Source organism: Amia ocellicauda, chromosome 23 (genome assembly GCF_036373705.1).
Source record: "Amia ocellicauda isolate fAmiCal2 chromosome 23, fAmiCal2.hap1, whole genome shotgun sequence".
Lineage (NCBI taxonomy): Eukaryota > Metazoa > Chordata > Actinopteri > Amiiformes > Amiidae > Amia > Amia ocellicauda.
The window spans coordinates 18,897,438-18,917,527 of record NC_089872.1 but is presented as its reverse complement, the minus strand read 5'-3'; the positions used below and the strand labels follow the sequence as shown (position 1 = coordinate 18,917,527).

General features: G+C 42.2%; 1 protein-coding gene across 3 annotated transcripts in view; it reads right to left on the bottom strand.

Annotated features, from left to right (window-relative positions):
- The window catches only part of rmdn2 (regulator of microtubule dynamics 2), a 34,819-nt gene extending 14,929 nt beyond the window's left edge, over positions 1–19,890 (bottom strand). For 2 of the 3 annotated variants that reach the window (XM_066696801.1, XM_066696803.1), the window contains exons 1-5: positions 17,280–17,367; positions 15,248–15,699; positions 4,885–5,086; positions 4,196–4,298; positions 3,725–3,785 (exon numbers count right to left, since the gene is read on the bottom strand). In XM_066696801.1, coding sequence (XP_066552898.1) covers positions 3,725–3,785; positions 4,196–4,298; positions 4,885–5,086; positions 15,248–15,690 — 809 coding nt within the window. In that variant the 5' untranslated portion in view covers positions 15,691–15,699; positions 17,280–17,367. Of the gene's footprint in view, positions 1–3,724; positions 3,786–4,195; positions 4,299–4,884; positions 5,087–15,247; positions 15,700–17,279; positions 17,368–19,837 lie in introns of those variants that run through there. The other variant, XM_066696802.1, reaches the window with a different exon arrangement.
- Between the last annotated feature and the right edge of the window lie 200 nt (positions 19,891–20,090).

Genomic DNA, 20,090 nt, shown 5'->3' with positions numbered 1-20,090 from the left:
TCACAACTGGATACATTACACAACATGGGGATCTTCCTACTGGAATTCCAGGAGATAATTAATACAATATGAAGCACAGAGAAAGTTCAGAGAGAAATCCGACAACCACGTGCATTGTGTGAACTGTTTACATATATACACATGCAAGTAGAGGGGATAAGATGGTGAATGGCAGCGACAACATTCGGGCGAATCGCACTAGAGCTAAAGACAACATTTTTGTCAACCTCAAATACGTTGTTATTTGAAACTCACTTGTAGGGCTTCAATCACTTGTTAGCAGTATGTATAAGGGATATACGTATCCACTTAGGTACTTGTTTTACACCATCAGGATGCTACAGGCAAATATCCATTTACAAATAATCAAAATGTGGTCAGTTTGGTTTTGTACCAAATGCCTGTCCGTAGTTTGACAACTGATTTCCATGCCGAACATTTTGGGTGCCCATTTCTTTGTTGTCGCTCATTTGAAACAACCCTCTTATCTGCACAATTCATCAATTAGTTTATCGGCAAGATAAGCTTACCAAGCACATTTCTCTGACATAGCGTGAAACAAGTCTTTGGCAGGGCTGCGTCCTTAAAACAAACTCTCTTTCATTAAAAAGGGAAAGATTTTTTTTACTGCATTTTACAGCAGAGAATTGAGCCATCTAATTATATTTCATTCACTGGCATCCTCACCTGGCAGGGGAGAAAGTGATTGAATACCAGTGCCTGTAAAAACAAGATTACAACTGAATTGTTTGAAAAACTAACCTGAAATCATTAAGACCGACACTGTCCACTATTTGTCTTATTAAAATCAAGGAAACTATGTATTTTAAAGATATGTTTCTGCCTAATTAAATTCAATGCTCTACTGATGCTCAAGAGGGAATTTCCAGTGATATTTAGGAATTCAAATCACTTGTTTCAGTGGCTGTTGATGCCACATCAGACTCGGTGATCTAGGAATTCAGATACACAACCCAGTAAGAAAATATAGAGGACTTGACAGGGCTGAGCAGTAATGATATACAAGAGCATCTTTCACAAGATAAAAGTGTCAAACGCAGAAGCACTCAATCTCCGAGTGTTGACTTGGCAGGAGGAGCACTATTGCCGCACAGGCGCTGAGCGCAATGCGGTTTCATCCAGGATATTAGCCAGTGTTTATTCAGCGTGGTTCTATGCACAGGCATGCATGTTTGTGCGTGTCTGAAAAGTGTATGCGTGTGCCAGGGAACTATCCCCGTTACTCACACACTGGGGCAGAGCTGGCGATACAGAAATCCACGGCATTATCACAGAGCAGCACGTTAATGCTAAAGGAATTTAGAGGGGGGGAAAAAAGAAATGGGTTCACTGCTCTGATTCAGAGAAAAGCACTCTCTTTCTCAAGCTGCGCTTGTGGTATCTCTCCTAGAAGTCACAATGTCTATATGATCACATGACTACAGTCTTCAACTGAAGAGTTCACAAAAAATAAACTATGGGGAATGGTAGTGTTCTTTCATGGAAGTGTGTTTGTGAAGGACATCGTATGTCTAACTCCTCAGATTGTTCCTCCTTATTTGTTCCTTTCAAAAGAACAAAGTTTACATACAAGAGGAGGCCATTCGCCCCATCGTGCTCGTTTGGTGTCCATTAATAACTAAGTGATCCAAGGATCATATCCAGTCTGTTTTTGAATGTTCTCAAATTGCCTCTTCAGCCACATCGCTGGGGAGTTTGTTCAGATTGTGATGCCTCTCTTTGTGAAGAAGTGTTTCCTGTTTTCTGTCTTGAAGCCCAATTTCCATTTGTGTCCCCGGGTGCGTGTGTCCCTGCTGATCTGGAAAAGCTCCTCTGGTTTGATGTGGTCGATGGCTTTCATGATTTTGAAGACCTGGATCAAGTCCCCACGTAGTCTCCTCTGTTCCAGGGTGAGGTTCAGGTCCTCAGTCTCTCAGTAGGACATTCCCTTCAGACCTGGAATAAGTCTGGTTGCTCTCCTCTGAACTGCCTCTAGAGCAGCGATATCTTTCTTGAAGCGTGGAGCCCAGAACTGCACACAGTATCCAGATGAGCTCTAACTAGTGCGTTGTACAGTCTGAACATTACTGCCCTTGTTCTCAATTCTACACTTTTGACAATATACCCTAACATTGTGTTTGCCTTTTTTATTGCTTCCCCACACTGTTTGGATGCAGAAAGTGAGGAGTCCACATAGACTCCTAGGTCTTTCTCATGCGATACTTCATCTAGTTCTATTCCTCCCATAATGTAATTATAGTGGACATTTTTGTTACCTGCATGTAATACCCTTGCACTTGTCCACATTGAATTTCATCTGCCAGGTGTCGGCCCACAACTGAATATTATCTAAGTCCCTTTGAATAGCCTGTGCTGCCGAGATTGTATCTGCTGAGCCACCTATTTTAGTATAATCCGCACATTTGACAAATTTGCTAACTGTCCCTGAATCCAGATCATTAATATAGATTAGAAAAAGCAAAGGCCCTAATACTGATCCCTGTGGAACTCCACTAACAACCTCACTCCAGTATGTCCTCCCCCCAATTCAGCAGAAGCAGGAAGTGCTGGGCCCTGGGGCCGCGGAGTCAGAGGATTTGAGCTAATCGTGTGCAGGCATTTCACACCAAGTACAGCACCCCCAGAGCGGGCCGCTCAGAGCAAGCTGATTTGATAGAGTAGTTTCAGTCAATAGGGGTCAGCTCAATCCTGAGCATTGTCACACTGAGCAGTGTTCGTACACCAGTATTTAGTTATACATATCCTGATACTTGTTTAATTTCAAGGAAGAGTGTATTTGAAGTCACACTTGGGACTACATCTGTGAGATGAGTTATTTGCTCTTGTGTGTGTGCCGTATGCATGCTCTGGTGTGCGTGCTCTAGTGTGTGTGCTCTGGTGTGTGTGCCGCATGCGTCCTCCGGTGTCCCCGCTTGTGAGCAGTCCGCTTGTGTGCTGCAGATATTTGTAAACAGGCCCGTCATCCTCAAAGGTGTCCAGAGCTGATGCCTGACCTGGACATCCACGCTCTGGTCCTGAATGTCTCCGGTGTCTAAGTGGGCGAGGGGTGCTCAGAGCAAGTGACTTTAATTTCCACTCTTAATGCTCTGAAATGTGTACTCCATACTCCTCTAATCGACGCCCTCTGTTTCCTATACATCAACCAGTTCATAATCTATCTACTTATATTACCCTGAATTACCATTACCTTCCAATTTGAGGATCAGTCTTTGGTGTGGAATCTTATCAAAAGCTTTCTGAAAATCTAAGTATATCATATCATATGCTTTCACATGATCTACAGCTGCAGTTGCATCTTCAAAAAACTCCAATAAATTAGTAAGACATGATCTGACTTGTCATAACCCATGTTGACTATCTCGAATAATATGGTTTTCATTAAGATGCTCCTCTATTTTCTGTCTAAGTAATACAGGTTTTGCACTAGAACACTTACAAAAACTCTTATGTACCATATGATTTACATCACAGTAGAATCCTATTGTCAGTGTAATGTGTTCAGTTGACACCGTCTCTTACATCGGCTCTTTGATTACTCACTGAAGCCGATTTTCAATCTGCTGGACGACTTTTGTCACGCGAGAAACCAGTTATTCAGCCCTGAGAAACAATACTATTTTCTACACTTTTCCCATTCATCTTTCAATTCTGAAGTAGACTTAGGAACAACCATTTATTTAAGGAAGTTTTATAACAAACTTACCACTGATGACTATCTGGACACATGGGATCTAAAGTAATAGCCTCTTCTCCAATCTTCTTTCCTGGAAAGAAAAAAAACTTTGAACTTTGACCTTTCTTTTAGGGTTCAAAGGTCAATAATATGCAATTGCACTTTATAACTGCCTTCAGATTGAAAATAGAGAAATGCATGTTTCAAAGCTTGAAGACAACTTTCTCATCCCTTAAAACATTCATATTACAGCTGTCTGTTCTCGCACGGCTATGACATCTCCAACATGCATCTCCGCAGCAATCGCTTGTGATGAAATATCGCAGCTACTTTACATAACGTTGTTTTCTGCAGATAGCCCCTGAGCAGGTCGGTGGGTGTGACATTACTTCACCATCAGAAATAAACGTGGTACATTTTTGGAGAGCGTACAATGTTCGACACGTTTCAACAGCTATGGTGTCATACTGCAATAAAAATACAATATCATGTCATGCCTACCAGCCTCTGCATAGCTCTTCTTGTCCTCAACATCTGAAGTCATGTCGTACACATCTCCATACGCCCGCGCCAGACGCCACAGAAACGCAGCTCTCTGATCAAACTGAAGGCATCAGACAGAGCGAAAACACAGAAGAGCCTCATCAGACAGGTCAGGTCAAGCAAGAAGGGGCTTCCTAACGGCCAAAACAGTGCATCTTTACGTTTCGATCTCGTTGGAACCAAACTAAGAAGTTCTGAAATGAAAAACATGGGTGCCCTTGTGTATGCGTTGGACATTTAAAGTCACATGTTTGTTTTAGTGCCCTCTTCCATAAAGCCTGTGCCAACGAGCAAAATATACATTCAAAATCAAAATTACTGTTTTCCTCTGTGGCTGTTTTACCTACATTCAGGAGAGTTGTCCTAAAATATTACACTATTATCTCCTGTGGTTAAAGCTCCCTCTGCACAGGCTGCCAAAAGGGGAGATTCAGGCCCCAATCTTTTATATTGGTGACGATATTCAAGGGAACTCAATTACCACCCCCAATGATTAATTAAACAAACAAACAATAATAACAGAGAAATTTTGAGCCTGTTTTCCTTACTCTAAGGAGCCGATAGCGAATAATAAATGATTCCTAGATAAGTAGGCCAGATCAAGAGATTAGACAGGGATTTCTGCGGTCTGAGGCCCTTCATCGCACCTCCGCCTTTTTCTCCAGCAGCATCATAAACCCTTCCTTCTTCTCCGACTCGGGGCCCCCGTGTAACCGATCTGCCTTCTTCATGAGGACGGTCCAATCGTCCTGCTCCTCCTCCGAGTCGTCCCTCGTCGGGTCCGTCGGGGTACGAGGCCGGCTCCCCTCCTCCAGCTCCTCTTCGGTGTCCGTGTGGGCCGTGACATAACTGCAAGAGAGAAGAGAAACACTTTGGTTATCCAGAGCACTTTACTTACCTGCTACTCCAGGGGTTGACAGCTCAGACACCTTGGATGTGTATATCTGGAGAGGTCTGTCTTTTTGATGAGAAATGAGGTAATAAAGGAACGCATTGTGTTGTGTTAAAAAAACATACAGGATCAACAGCAAAGCAAACAACGGGTAAATTACACTATAGACTTAAACGCTTTAGCTTAGCGAAGGAAGGGGTGGGGGGGAACAGTCAGCTTAAATACAGATTTCTGGCAATCAAACATGAAAGAAATCCATTATATCTTGGCAATTATTCCATGTGCGTCAGAAGCAGTGCAAAGTACACTTGAGTCTGGAAGCTATGATTTTCAACCGACAGTCACTCCTTACTGTGGAGTATAAAAACACTTGTTATGTGTGGAAATCGAGCACTGGCAGCTGCTGACTGTGTAAAGTCAACCTCAAACCCGAGAGAGGTATTTGGAGAACTTTGCCCTGAAGGAAATAAAAGCGTAACAGCAGAGCTACAAGTTAACCTAGTCTACATAGCGATCAAAGGTGCAAACAAATATATGTTTGTGTGAAAGTAATGCATTAGGCTAAACTGTCACTCATAATGTCTAAGAACTTACAATACAAATACTTCACGGCCTTATTGTCTTGCTAGAGCACATTCAATAAATTCAAAGCTGATAATTGAGGATTTTGAAAAAAAAAAATGTACATGGTCAAGCTGTAATTTCTGCGAGTTACACACACTCTGAAAACCTGCTTTTCTCTTAGCAACTCTGGAGGCAAACGGCACAAATAGGTCAATAAAGAATGGGGAGGATATCAGAGCCACAATGGAGCGCTATAAGCAGTCATTAAAGGGTGTCATAATCCATGTCACTGAGTCTGTATGTTAAACCTTACAAATCCGGCGATCATCTGCAGGAGAGATGCTGTCTGAGTGAGTGCGTTCCTGTTCAAATATTTGTTCTTGCCGGCGAGAACTATGGAAAAGGCATAGAAAGGGCTTAAAATACCAAATTACGGATTACTCCAAAGTCAATTGAATCCTTTTTTGGATGGCTTGTGCTCATGTTGTCATCGGCAGCTACTTAAAGTGTTACTGGCAGGGTTTTGAAGTACGTGTGCAGGTTGAGTTATCGTCTGTCGGTGCCCTGTGTTTTCACTCTTTTCGGGCTAAAATAGAAAAAATAAAACCAGTAGCGTCGGGGCATGCCATGTGTTCCAGGTTCCAGCTCAGTTCGCGCACAAAAAGAGCCTCACAAACTGGCGCTGACAGAAATGGCACGACCGAAATAGAGGGATAAACAAACAAGCGATGCCATTCAGAAAAAGAACGTCCGAGTCCAATTGTAAGCTGTAAGACATACAGAACATGCCCCAGAAACAGGTTTCTTCAAATAACAATAACAAACAAAACTAGAGATAAAACATCCACGGAAAGATAAATGCACTGAAATCAAAGAACCGACTGCAACACTGTGGATATAACCACACACTTCATCTGATACTGACACACTGGTGTGGGTGTGCAGTGTAAAAAAGGCACCGTCATTACTTTATAATAACCGCATTCCCCCGCAACACAATGCGTGTCTTTATTTTTAATATGTTTCCATTACCAACACTGCATATATTTGGTGTTAATTCAGTTGCCCTGCATGTGTCGCTCAACTGTCCTGTCAGAGGTTTCCACACCTACTGTAAACGCAATATATCAACGCCTGAAGAATGTGTGAAAGTGGTCTTAATGGTGCTGTACCAATACATTAGCGCAGGCCTTATCACTTTCAACAAACACAATAAAACACAAATAAAAGTTTCTTGGCACAATCGAAAATGTGGCAAAATAGACAGAGGATTTACAAAGCAAAAAAAACAACAACAGTGATTTGATTTATAGTGTTAGAACCCAATGGACATTTAATACATAAAAGCAAGGAGGCTATTCAACAATCAATATTGTGTTAATTTATCTACAAAGTTCAGCATTTTCCCATTACCTCTTCTGATGCAAAACATTTTCTTTTTTCACAAGAGAATAAGGATTAAAAGCTACTAAACTACACTGATTTCCAAAGATGTCCGTCTCTGCCTCAGCTCAGAGGCGTCGCTGACATCATGCAGACTGCCGCAGGACCCGAGCCGGCCAGCTTTACAACACAACTCCTTGCCAAGCGCACTCAGAAGTGTGTGTAAATCTGACTCTGAAACGAACTCACAAGAGATTTTGGCAGCAAACCCAAGTCTGAGGGTAATAAATGACCCCCAACATGCGGACTGAATTATGGCCACAGTTGCATTAACAGAACAGGTCCACAACAGCACCCAAGAATTCAATGCTTCAGAAGGAAGCCGTTGCATTGTATGAAAAACTCCTGTGGGCCGCTTCCAGAATCTCTGTAATACCAGTTTAAAAAAGGTTAACCATGGAGAAAACATGTTTTTCTTACAGTCAAGAGTTTAACAGATCTTTGGCTGAAAAGAAAGGGCATCACCATCTCAAAAGAAGATGTCTAAAGCACTTCTCTGGAAATCTATGACTTAGCTCCATATTTCCAATGTGTGTTTTCAGCCAGATGAACTCAGGGAGGACTAAGTGATTCTCTACATGAAAAATAAACTTGAATAACACTAATTTTGAAGCATACAAAGGGTAATTTAATTACACTCAATTCAGTTCTCTTTGCTTTTTACGAGTAAAATATGAAACCTTAGCCACTTTTTTAAGAGCTAATGTTCTTTAACAACAATGTACAAAAAGTATGTTGCAGGACTAATGTAAAGAAATTAAATGTTTGAAGTTTGAAGTTTACATTCTGTCACTGACATCAATTACCACTTCGGCTGTATCTTGTTTTTACCATCCTCAAACTGCAATAAGGAAACTGTCAGATCGTTTTCTGATCTTGCATTACCGACAAACACGAATCTCAAAACAAAGAGATGATTTAAGCTTTAAAGCTCTAGATCATAAAACACGTCATTAAACGAGTTACTGATTGAGCGGCACGTTTCAAGAGATGTCTGGAAAGATGCTAATTGTTCGAACTGAGCTCCTGGGAATTCCATCAGATAGTTAAATGGTTACTAACAGTGCTTTTATTCTTGTGACATTACCGGGAAATAAAACAAAGGCCCTGCTTTAAATGCAAGTAGAAAGATAAAAGTCCCTAAACAAGTCCGTCAGAGTGTTTCGAAGTGTCCGTCTCCAGGCAAGTCTCACAAACACAAGTGGAAGAATAGTTGCCTACCCAACAAGGTCCAGCTCTCGGGGAATTCAGCCGGCTTTAGCCCTCTCTAATCTAAGAGCCCTGGAGAACAATCGGAGTGTATTAGTAGCTACAGGAACCTGGCTGTGGCCACAAATCCACTGACAAGTTGCATTCACAGAGGCCAGCATGAGATCAGAGATATTGCATGTCATCCTCGGCATCACCCTGGAGAAGTCTGAGCATTACATGGCTAATCGGAAAACGTTCCTCCCCCCTCCGGTTCTGGCAAACAGGTCGGCTCCCAATAATGAGCCATTGTGTAATTTATATAAGAGCTGCCAACTTGATTGGTACACAGACTCTGAGCTTCATAAAACACTCTAGCGACCTGCCAAAGTAGGTCTCTGTAATTGCTGGTTGTAAAAATGATGGTCTGAAAGGTGAGAAGAAATCATAATAGTTTGTTTTGTTTGTATGTCATCCTTGTGTTAAAGATCTGCTTCGGCAGCATATGAAACGGGTTTTCTTCAATGACATTTTTGTCGAGATGGGGAATTAAAGGAGAGTTTGTCATTTGCCATGAAGAGGGGAGTATGGATGGATGGAAGGGGTGGACCATCCCATAGAGAGGCAGATGGTTTCTCTACAAAGGCACACCTTTATTAAAAGGGAAAGTCTTCAGCTTATTTTGCCAACACGTGACTTGGCAGGATGTTCCTTCCAACGGCACAAAGAAAGAAAGGCCAGAAACATGAAGACCAACTCAAGCTGAAACAACAAAGTGTGCTTGTTTATCAAGTACAATTTCACTTTCCATCCCAGAAATGACATCGCCACACAACCAGAAATACAGTGTGGAGAACAAATATAAACCTTTCAAACCTTGAGGATTTGCATTTATGGAAATATGAATCATACAACCTCACTTAGGTGACATCTGAGCATGGGAAGATGTCTGCTTGGAATAATAATGAGAGAGAGAAAATAAATGAATGTATCCGAGAACAAAATAAAATATGTGACATCACTGAAAGAGTGAAGATGTTAAAATGGCGGTCAAAGGAAGGTATTGACTGTATGCCAAGAGATGAGGAAAGTCTTAGAAGACTACCACAGAGAAGATGGGGAGATGAAGTCATACAATTTGCAGGCGTGATGTGGAAAGGAGAAGCTGTAGATCGAAGCGAGTGGAAACATCTTGGGGAGCCTACATCCCGCAGTGGCGGACGGTGATGATGTATTTATTTATGTATTTATTTGAATGTATTCTTTCCATGATACTAATGTTCCGTAATATTTCTTTACATGCAATACCTAGATTAGAAGGGTGCTGACATACAGATGTTATCCAAACACTTATTCGAATTAGGAACATCTCAGACTGACAACTTACCACACATTTAAACTCTCCATACCTGCACTGTATAAAGTCTGCTGGGTGGCAGTGCAGGGAACCGAAATACAGCAAGTCTGTACAGCGAGTTGCCACGCACACTTACTCTAAATCGAACAAGGAAAACAATGTCTACGGGTTGTTTCTCAGTCCGAATGGAAAGTGGGAGTCACATAGCAGGCCTCCGAAATGTTTGTTGAAACTCACACGTTGGCATATCACAGAATCCTCGAGATAAGTAAAAGTCACTCTCAGGTCCATGCACATATGAGGGGGGAAACTATAACCTCCTCTGCATTTCCATATGTGCCATATATTGTCAAAAGTGTAGAATTGAGAAAAAGGACAGTGATGTTCAGACTGTACAATGCACTAGTTAGAGCTCATCTGGATACTGTGGACAGTTCTGGGCTCCACACTTCAAGAAAGATATCGCTGCTCTAGAGGCAGTTCAGAGGAGAGCAACCAGACTTATTCCAGGTCTGAAGGGACTGTCCTACTGAGAGACTGAGGACCTGAACCTTTTCACCCTGGAACAGAGGAGACTACGTGGGGACTTGATCCAAGTCTTCAAAATCATGAAGGGCATCGTGCACATCAAACCAGAGGAGCTTTTCCAGATCAGCAGGGACACACGGACCCGGGGACACAAATGGAAATTGGGCTTCAAGGCATTCAAGACAGAAAACAGGAGACACTTCTTCACACAGGAAGGCGTCACAATCTGAACAAACTCCCCAGCGATGTGGCTGAAGAGACAATTTGGGAACATTCAAAAACAGACTGGATAGGATCCTTGATCACTCAGTTATTAATGGACACCAAACGAGCACGATGGGGCGAATGGCCTCCTCTCGATTGGACACTCTCTTATGTTCACAACATAAATAATTCCACTAAACAAAACATTATCTTCATGTACACTGTGCCGAATAGAGGCCATTCAGTGAGTGTGACCATTTTGTAAGCTGCATATTCAAGAATATCATAAAAGTATTAATTCCTTGACACAGGTATGGATCGAAAAGCTTCACCTACGACCAGGTCCTGGAAGGCAAGTCTTCCCAGCATGTCAGATATTTTACTTTCCCTCCAGTTTGATGACTGTCATGTGCAAACTGTATTATTTAAACACTGAAGTCAGTAGAATCGCCCCCGGCTATAGGAGCCGTGTGCGTAGATGAAGTTGGAATTGTAAAAAGGAATTACAAGTTCCGACACGATGGTGCAAATCCCACAGCCCGATAGCTTCTGGGCGGCACTATAAACATCCAGTAAGATTTATAGCCTGTTTGATTCAGACAGGGGTAACTGATGTGTGTTTTGACAGATGAATAGAAAACAATGTGAAACTGTTCATGTTAGGCTCTATCTGAAGAGAGCATCCACATTTGCAGAGCCTAATTATACATGCCCTGCAAAATGATAAAATCTGCTTAACACAGCAATCATTGAGGACTGGCACTAAACAAACATGGTCAACCCACGGTAAACAATCTGTTCAATCATTACTGTACCTGAAAATGCTTTACATGGCAGAATACTGACTTACAAACTGTCAGCAAGCGACAGGAGAGTCAAGGTCTGAATTAGTTGCAAGCAAGGATTAGGCAAGTATTAAAAATAACAACCATTTATAAATATGCTTTGTAAAAACAAATATTGGATTTAGAATATAGAGCTGGTTTCCCAGACCCAGATCATCCCAGGTCTTGGACGACCCACTGTTATTTTAGGTAGAGTACAAGACCATTGCGAATCGAGGCCTGGGAAACCAGTGGGAGATTCCCTCCCCTATCTCTCCATTCACAGTGGTTTTACAACAGTCTGTGGGTGTTAAAGGGAGTTCACACGTGACTACATCAGGGTTAAGTGTCGTGTGTCACTGTATATCCATTTATTAGTCACAGCACTCGTCATGCTGTTGAAAAGCAAAGCACATTAAAACGCAGAGCTGGTCTCTCACTCTCACGCACCTGTCTGACCACAGTACGCTGATACACAGAGACCCGTTATCTTATGTGCATACCGTCAGTCCAGCACACTCGGGAGGAAAATATTTATTCGAATATAAAGTTGTTGTTATTTCAGTTTGGATTGGCTTCCATGTTTTCTGTTTAATTACAATTATCCTGCAGTAATTCAAGTTATGATTTAATAGGTTTCCACAGGAAGAGTTCAGTCACGGAGCTGAGAAGGGCTTTCAAAGGCTCGATATGACACATCTCCTCATAGCGTTTCACGGAGGAGGCCGGTAAGATCTGCCGCTTCTTGCCCCGCGTGCCCTGCCCTCGCATGGTACAGGCGAACTCACTGGAGAACGATCAGGAAATTACCAACTCGGAGACCTCGGGGACTGTTTCTGCCTGACGTGGTGTCATTTTGTTTCTTGGGAGTGTGGTTTTATTTGTTTTCAATGAATGCACCGCTCAAAGTATTTATTTTATGATGCAGACAGAGATGGATCAGTGCAGAATAAAAGAAGAGTATTTCCTTTGCATGATGTGTCCCTATAAGTCTACACCAAAGCTGAGACTACATAATATTAAAAATAAGTTTGTATAAGACTGCAATTGTCATATACAGCACCTTTTCATTTTGTTCACGATCTCAGTCCAACTAACACAGTCAATTTGTATCCTAGGATGTATATTTTCTTTAATTTGTTCAAAATTAAAACTACACGTAGGCGTGCCTGCAGAACCGACTGCCAGGCTACTGTTTAAAACCATCCCACGCTGATCCAAGAATAATACCGCATTAAGATAAACAGTAACACCGTTTAGAGCAAGCCCTGGAAATTACAGGTACTGAACTCCCAATAAAAACTGTATGTGAGAAAAATACAAATGCCTTGGAGATAAATGTTTAAGTAGGGTGCTTTTTCAGCCCATATTGCAAGATTTCCCCCACTTTATACAGCTTGTCACATTTATTCCTGGGATGCATCCAACAAAACACTGAGAAACTGTATCAGCTAGACATAAAACTGCCTCCTAGGATTGTGTTCTTAATTCTCTCCGCGAGGTTTTAAGGAGACCGCGGTTTTGACCATTGTATGACATCTAAAGACTTCTTCGACTGGTGCACAGTACTATAGCACAGATGTAACGTGAAAACATCCCAGCACGCTCCTTGCATTTCATTGCCCACGTATAGAAAATGCTTGCTATACAACAGCAGGGGTTTTGATTAACTTTTGGATGAAGCCAAGAGCTGCCTACATTTGCCAGGAGAAGCCAATTTCATACCCCTGCAGAGAACGGCCTGTATGCCAATATTCAGATTCCTAGGGATCAACTAGGCTTTGAGAGAGTCGAGTTTATTAAAATGCCGCATTAACGATGACAGAATGGAAGTTCACGCTGCAAGCAGAGACATCATTACCAGCTCTTCCTCAAACTTCAAATGCAGCCAAACGTGTCTTCAAACACTGAGCGCTGCGGCTTCCATTGCGAGAAAACTAAGAGGCAGCGCTGACAAATCTGACGGCTGCTTTTCAAAGACTTTCACCTCGTATTCACCTCATATGTACAGTAACTCAAGGTGAATTTCATTCCCCGCTGGAGGATACCAGGACAATCATTTGAAGACTGAACAAAAGGACAAAAGTAGGTGGCGATCAAACTGTGGAGGACAGAGACGCACGTGGAAGAGACGAAAGCTTAGTCTCTTAATGGACAGGAGGTTCTCAGGACAAGCAGCAGCCTGGGTACCAATAACTGACACAAAGCCCTGATGTGGCCGGACCAACTCCGTCCCACAGAAACAAGCCACATTCTGTAGGAACTTGCAATGCCCGATAGAGGTCTAAAGATGTCAGCAACAGCCCATGAATGGACACCTCTGGGCCCTGAGTCAGACACGAGGTGAGAAACAGGTCACATGGGGTCCCCAGAGTGCATACAAACACTAACCACAACAACACAAAACCCACAATACATATTTCTGCTGAGATTCGTACACTGCGATTGTCAGACCTACTGCCCTGGCGAATTACACAACGGCAGGTGTGTGTTCAGGTTTGAATTGTTCAAAATGTTAGTCCGTCGTTTTCAAAAATATATTATTATTAAACGCCCCGAGGCAGTGGCTGGGATCTTCATTCAGCCGAGCCTAAAGCGGTAAAGGCATGCTTTATATATTCCTTTTCAGTTTTAACGTCTAGGCACCCGTCCAGCCCGGGAAAAAACAAGGCGAACCAAGTCAATCAAGGCCGATCTCAAAAAGGCCTTGAACCGAATCCAGTTGGTAGAAAACAAGCTCGAGCAACATTGGCTGCACAGACAATCTCAAACTGTGATTTACTATAGGACTGTTTTTATCCCATTTCAAATCTAAGCGCTCTGTGATAGATCATTTTTAGGTTATTGGAGAAGCCCTTGACATTTCCTGCACAGACGGCTACCAACTCATAAAATAAATCAAAGAAGAAAAGCAATCACAGCAAGAATTCTACATTTAATTAAAGTATCAAGAAGGAATTTCAGCAGCTGCCCTAAATAGTATTAACAATGAATGGAAACCATAACTGATTAGCAATAACAAAAACTACTCACACAACTTCAAATCTAGATCTTAACTACTAGCTTATGTGAAGAATATCTTCTAAAGGCAAACTTCCCAGCGATGCAGCTGAAGAGACAATTTGGGAACATTCAAAAACAGACTGGATAGGATCCTTGGATCACTTGGACACCAAACGAGCATGATGGGGCGCATGGCCTCCTCTCAATTGGACACTCTCTTATGTTCTTATGTTTCTTGTGATTGATAAGAGCAAACTTTAGAAAATGCCCTAAAGAGGATGAAAATCAGCTGTGACAATGAATTAAATGGAAAATACTGAGATGGAAGAAAACAAATGCCAAGCAGGCTTCAGAATACAAGACTGTACCTACACTGTATAGATAGCATTTCAAAACAAACAGAACGGAAACTATTACAAAAGGTATAATACCTTGATATCCCTCGTTTACCTTAAAAAATATTGTATTCTCAAAGGGGATTTAAACATTTGACAAATTAAACAGACATCTGTTGTTTATGTTACGCTGCGTTGGCTAGGGTTCAAGGAATTTGGCTCATGAGTGCGGGAGTTTGGCATGAAACATACCGAGGTAGCACTTCAAACAAAACTATGAGTTTGGGCACATTTACATATTTCTGCTTTGGCAAACTATACAATGCCCCTTGTTCAGGAGTCGCAGAGAAAGAATGCATTTCAGACACATCCATATCGGCGAGGATCTGTCACACTAATTATAGCATGTGGGAAAATTAAATTAGTCTCTCGGTGTGTGTCTGTCGAGGAACGTGCACATTAAAGCACAGCGCAGTTTACAGTGTAATCCTGTATTTGACGCAATTAAAGTCAAATGAATCAAACGGCTGGAGAAGGCATCATTAAAATCATATCAAAGGAGCGATACTCTCTCTGTCAAGACAAGCGGAGAAGCTGCCAGATTTGAAACCCTTGTGTATCCAGAGAGAGGGGGAGAGCGGAGGGGAACAGATTGACAGCACAAACACTCACCCTCCTTCACTCTCCGCCTCCTCAGAGCTGTGGCCCTCCTCCCTAGGGACGCCGGTCCTCTTGCGGCGGGGCGGCTGGTGCAGGGGGGTGACCCTGCGCCACTCGGGCTTCCCCCGCAGCTCTTCCCTCACCTGCTCCTGCAGCCGGGGGATGGCATCCTTCAGGCTCCTGACCTCCTCCTTCAGCTCCGACACGCACAGGATCAAGGTGTTGAGTTTGTCCAGCACCTCGTTCTGCCGGCCCTGCAGGACGCGCGCCGCCCCCCCGCCCCTGTCCTCCGCGCCGGCCTCGGCCCACCGGCCGGCGCTGTTGCTCAGGGAGAGTGGGGGAAGGGTCACGCGCCCCCCGGTCTTCCTGGTCCTGTACCAGACAACTGCCATGCTGACACCGGCGGCCCCCGCCAGCACGCTGAGGACCACCACTCTGCTGTCCGCCGGCACCATGTTGCTGCTCTGCAGGGGAAAGAAAGTCTTTAAGATAAGGGTGTTATTATAATCACAGTATTGTTCGTCTCAGTGTCAGTCTCAGTCTCAGCTGATTCCTAAACTCCAGCCCTTCCTAACTTACCATCAGCCTGATTAATAAATACAAGTAACGACCTCTATAAGGACTTGAACCCAGAGAAGGCTCCAGCTGTTTTAGCGAGAGGGATCCGTGTTTCAGTCGGGCTGTTGACCCAGACAGCAGGTTAAAGCTGGACAGTACAGTCTTGGCTTGAGGTCCAAACCTAAAAATAACTTTACACCCGTTTTCTTGAGATGCACATTATTCTCTTTGATTCATTCCTCCCCAAAACAATCCATCTCTAATAGGGATTCAGGGCAGGTCACTCGCCTGCCTTGCTATGACAGAAGACTGCACTGATGTCCAGACTTCTACTAGTGTAAGTAGGGATGGCGATGCTTAATGAATCGCTTCTATTTATGGGACTGCAAATGGGCTTAGTGTAAAACATTTCTGCTTGTCCTTCGTCAGGTCTCTGTTCCTGCAGCTGAGACAGAGCTGTGTGTTGACATGCAACTACAGGTGGGAAAGAAAATACCGAATATGAAAATTAGATGCACTGAAACAACCCTGTAAACAAAATGGCTGAAACATTTGGAGTCCGCTGTTTTTGTAAGTCATGTATATCAAAAAAGGCTTATTATGGCAGTATTTCATCCAGTGTACTTTCCAACTTTTCAATATACATTAGCTTGTGAATCATTGAGAGGATTTGTGGGCCACAGTGAAACAACAACCCATAGAAACTGCTACGAACACAATGAACAGAGTTACATTTGCCAACTTTCTCAAAATAAAGCATCCAAAGCAAACAAACTGAAAACAAATGTAAACAGATAGCTAATGCAGAAAACAGGTTACAGGGTTAACTGTGGGATAATGAAAGAGCAAACTTACAAGCACTAGGAAAATAAGAGACACATCAGACACACACAAAAATACAACAGTGACTACTCCAAATACTACAATATGATTTACACCGACTGCAAAGTAGATCATGTGGGGTCTGTCACTGGTTAGTTAACATGACCTAAGCACTGGCTTTTACCTACACAGATAACCCCTCATCACATATGGCTGTTTAACAAGATTAACAACCTAATATAGAGCAGATTAAATCCCGGGCCAGACAGACACATAATCGCCTCCTGGGGGTGACCATCACTAGGGTAGCCTTGTCTCTATCCCACGCCTGGCAAAAACTGAATGCGTCCCTCAATCGCAAATCGATTCTAAATAACCACATCTGACCAAATAAGTTACATTGTAATGTAATAAAAGCAGGAGCATTGGATACTGTGAGGAGAATAAAGATCATATCCAATGACAACTTTAGGGCCGGATATCCGAGGATGATCTTGTGTTGATCTTTCAGCACCTTGTTGCAGGTGATAGCGGGACACCTGTACGCAATTATAACAACCCGATCACACGGCCGCCGCACGATTCAGATTCACACTGTCGTCTCTATTAAAACCGATACAAAGTACATTTCCAGCGCTATCGTCCAAAATTGAAAAGACCTTACTGTGTACACGGCGGTTCCTCCGCAGAGCCGCTCTCAGCTGTTCATTGACAGCTCGGTGCAGCGCACTAAGCGGGCCGGCCGGCCGCTCCTCTTGCGGAAAAAAGGTTCCACGTCGGGGCTAATTTGAGTTCCGGGCTCAAAACACGGAGGTTAGAGCTCCCACGTCACGCCTGTAATCCGCCCCCAAGGGTGGAGCAGCTCGGCTCTCTCATTCACAAAAGCACGGCACCAACCCGACTTGCCCTTCTGGTAAGGTGGCCTCATGTCTGCAGTGATCAGTGGAGGAAAGCATGACCTGATAGTAGCCTTAGATCACCTAAATACATGTATACCATGCATAAAACCAGTTTTTGGTTAAGCCATCTTAAATATAATCTATTTATCATGCAAAGCTTTCTATTATTTTGCATTAATGGTGAGCTGGTGGATATGGAATCTGTTGAGAACTGAGGTAAAGAAAATGTTGGGACAGTATCCATATCTCAGTCATACACAGCAGGATGCAAAGGTGGACATCACAGCAACCACGATTAGCTTCTGTCAGACATGGGGGGGTTTAACTCCACTGGGGCTTTAGGAAGCTTGACACTTTAATGCCGAATGCATCAGCTCTTGATTAATGTAGTTCTTTCACTTCTCTACATCTGAAAATATTCCATTATTAACTTAATAATCTAAAATTAAAGACAATCTTTATCATAGTGGGTGTCGAATATATTTCTTCTCCTTCAATTCCACCTCCTTCTGCTCTTTCACCCTCAAACGTGTTTCAATTTTGATTAAAAAAATCAAGAAGTCAGAGAAACAATAACTGTTTTGATAGTGTGAATACCTCCCCGAGCAAAAAGCTGCTGCAATGACGTTACTCACTGTTTATATTAATTCATAGTGTCCTAGGGGCGCGCTGTTTTTCTTGTTCATTTCTAAACTGAAGCTAGGAATTTAACTACACAGACCCCAGGCTTCACCAACAGCACAAAAGCAGCCAATAGCAATCGAGTATGAAGAGGGCTCTCTAAAAAGGCAAACATGCTGTGTCTCGAACTTCTGAATCCATTCCCAAACCTTTAATATCCAAGATATTACAAACACAGCTCCTTTTCAACGTAATAGGTTAACCCACGAGAAAAAAAAAGGTTTTAAAGGTTTTCTGGCAAATAATTGACCGTTTCTGAGAGGGGTTCATGGGTCAGTTCCTCAGGTATTGATTTCCCAGTCCTCTTTGAGTTACATTTTAATGCTGCTTCACTCAGTTTTCAGGGTTTATTTGAGGGTAAAAAAACAAAGTGTGCTGTGTATTGCCATTATTTTAAAAAATGTTTCTGATGGAGACGGTATTGACATAATCCAGAGATTGAGATTTTGCCAGATAGAAGGTTAAGACGTAATCAAAACGCCAACAGTTTTGACTCAGAGACAACTTCTGACCCATTTAGATATAGAAGAATATCAGACAAAAGAGACCAAAATGATTAATTGGGCAGCTGATTACAAAGATAATGACAGAGCTTGTGGCTGTATTTTCCATTTCCATCTGCAAGTAGTGACTGTTCAATGGAAACAGCTGGAAAGATATGTTGACATCCTACGCCTTCTGCCTCAACTTGATTAGACTGAATTCAAATCTACTGCCTGGGATCTCAATGCACAAGGCCGTGTGTATTTGTGTAACACAGCTACGCAATGGCATTATCCACCCTGGAATATTGCAGATTGACACCTGGATTGTGTGTGAAATGAAAGGTAATCCTGGGGTTTTTAATGAGTGGTGATTACATCATTCTTCTATAGTCTGGAAACAGGAAGAGACCGGGCATGATGCTGCTGATTGGATATTGGTTGCACAACCTTCCTTTAGGTAGTAAAATATATACATTTATAGATCTTAGGAAAGTACTTAAATCTGTAAACAAATCCTGCCCGTTAGATATAATGTAAATAAAGATAAATACACTCATTAATATAACAGACAACATAAACCTCAAAGACAAAAACAATATTTAAATAATGAAATACCTTTTAGTGCAATAAACTGGTTGAACCGTGAAATATCTAATGACATTTAAATGAAGAAATCCTCATAGGTTTATAGTTCAGATTCCAAAACCCATCTTACATTGGAAGATGTTGTTCATTTAGGAAAGGTCTGTTGTACACACGATTACTTCCAAAGATATACATGTATGGAGAGAAAAGGCAGCAGGTTTTAAAAACTTCTATTTAAAATAGTTGTTAAAGCAGCTATAATTCTAATTCAGCTAACAGGTTCTCAGACTAAATTCTACCTATCAGAAAGATAAGGTAATAAAGGGCTGAACCAAATTAAAGTTTTGACCCACACACAATGGTAAAGTTGTACCCTATTGTGTTTTGATGTTTAAATAGTACTGGCTTCTAACAATAAATTAAACTGTAGAGATTTGTACTTTAAAATTCACAGGTTGCTCAAAATTTTGATTTGGTTAAGCCCAAAGTAAGGAACAATCTTAAAATATATTTGTTAATTTTGTTTTAATCATAATTGAAAAGATATCAACTAACTTAACTCTCAAACTTACCTACAGCTCCAGCTGCATGGGTGTGCTTGGACGTGTGTTAAGCAGAGTCCGCTGTCCTCTGTCTGAAGTCACATGGATTGCAAATAAACAATCGGATCAACCTTCAGCCACAGTCCACTCACTTTCAAGGCTTTTGCTTTGACAGGTTTTTTTATCTGTTGTCATCATGAAGGTCAAACTAAATCTTTAACACAACTACCAATATGTGTTATGTTACACACGGGGGGCGTGCAGGGAGGACTGTTGGGATGTC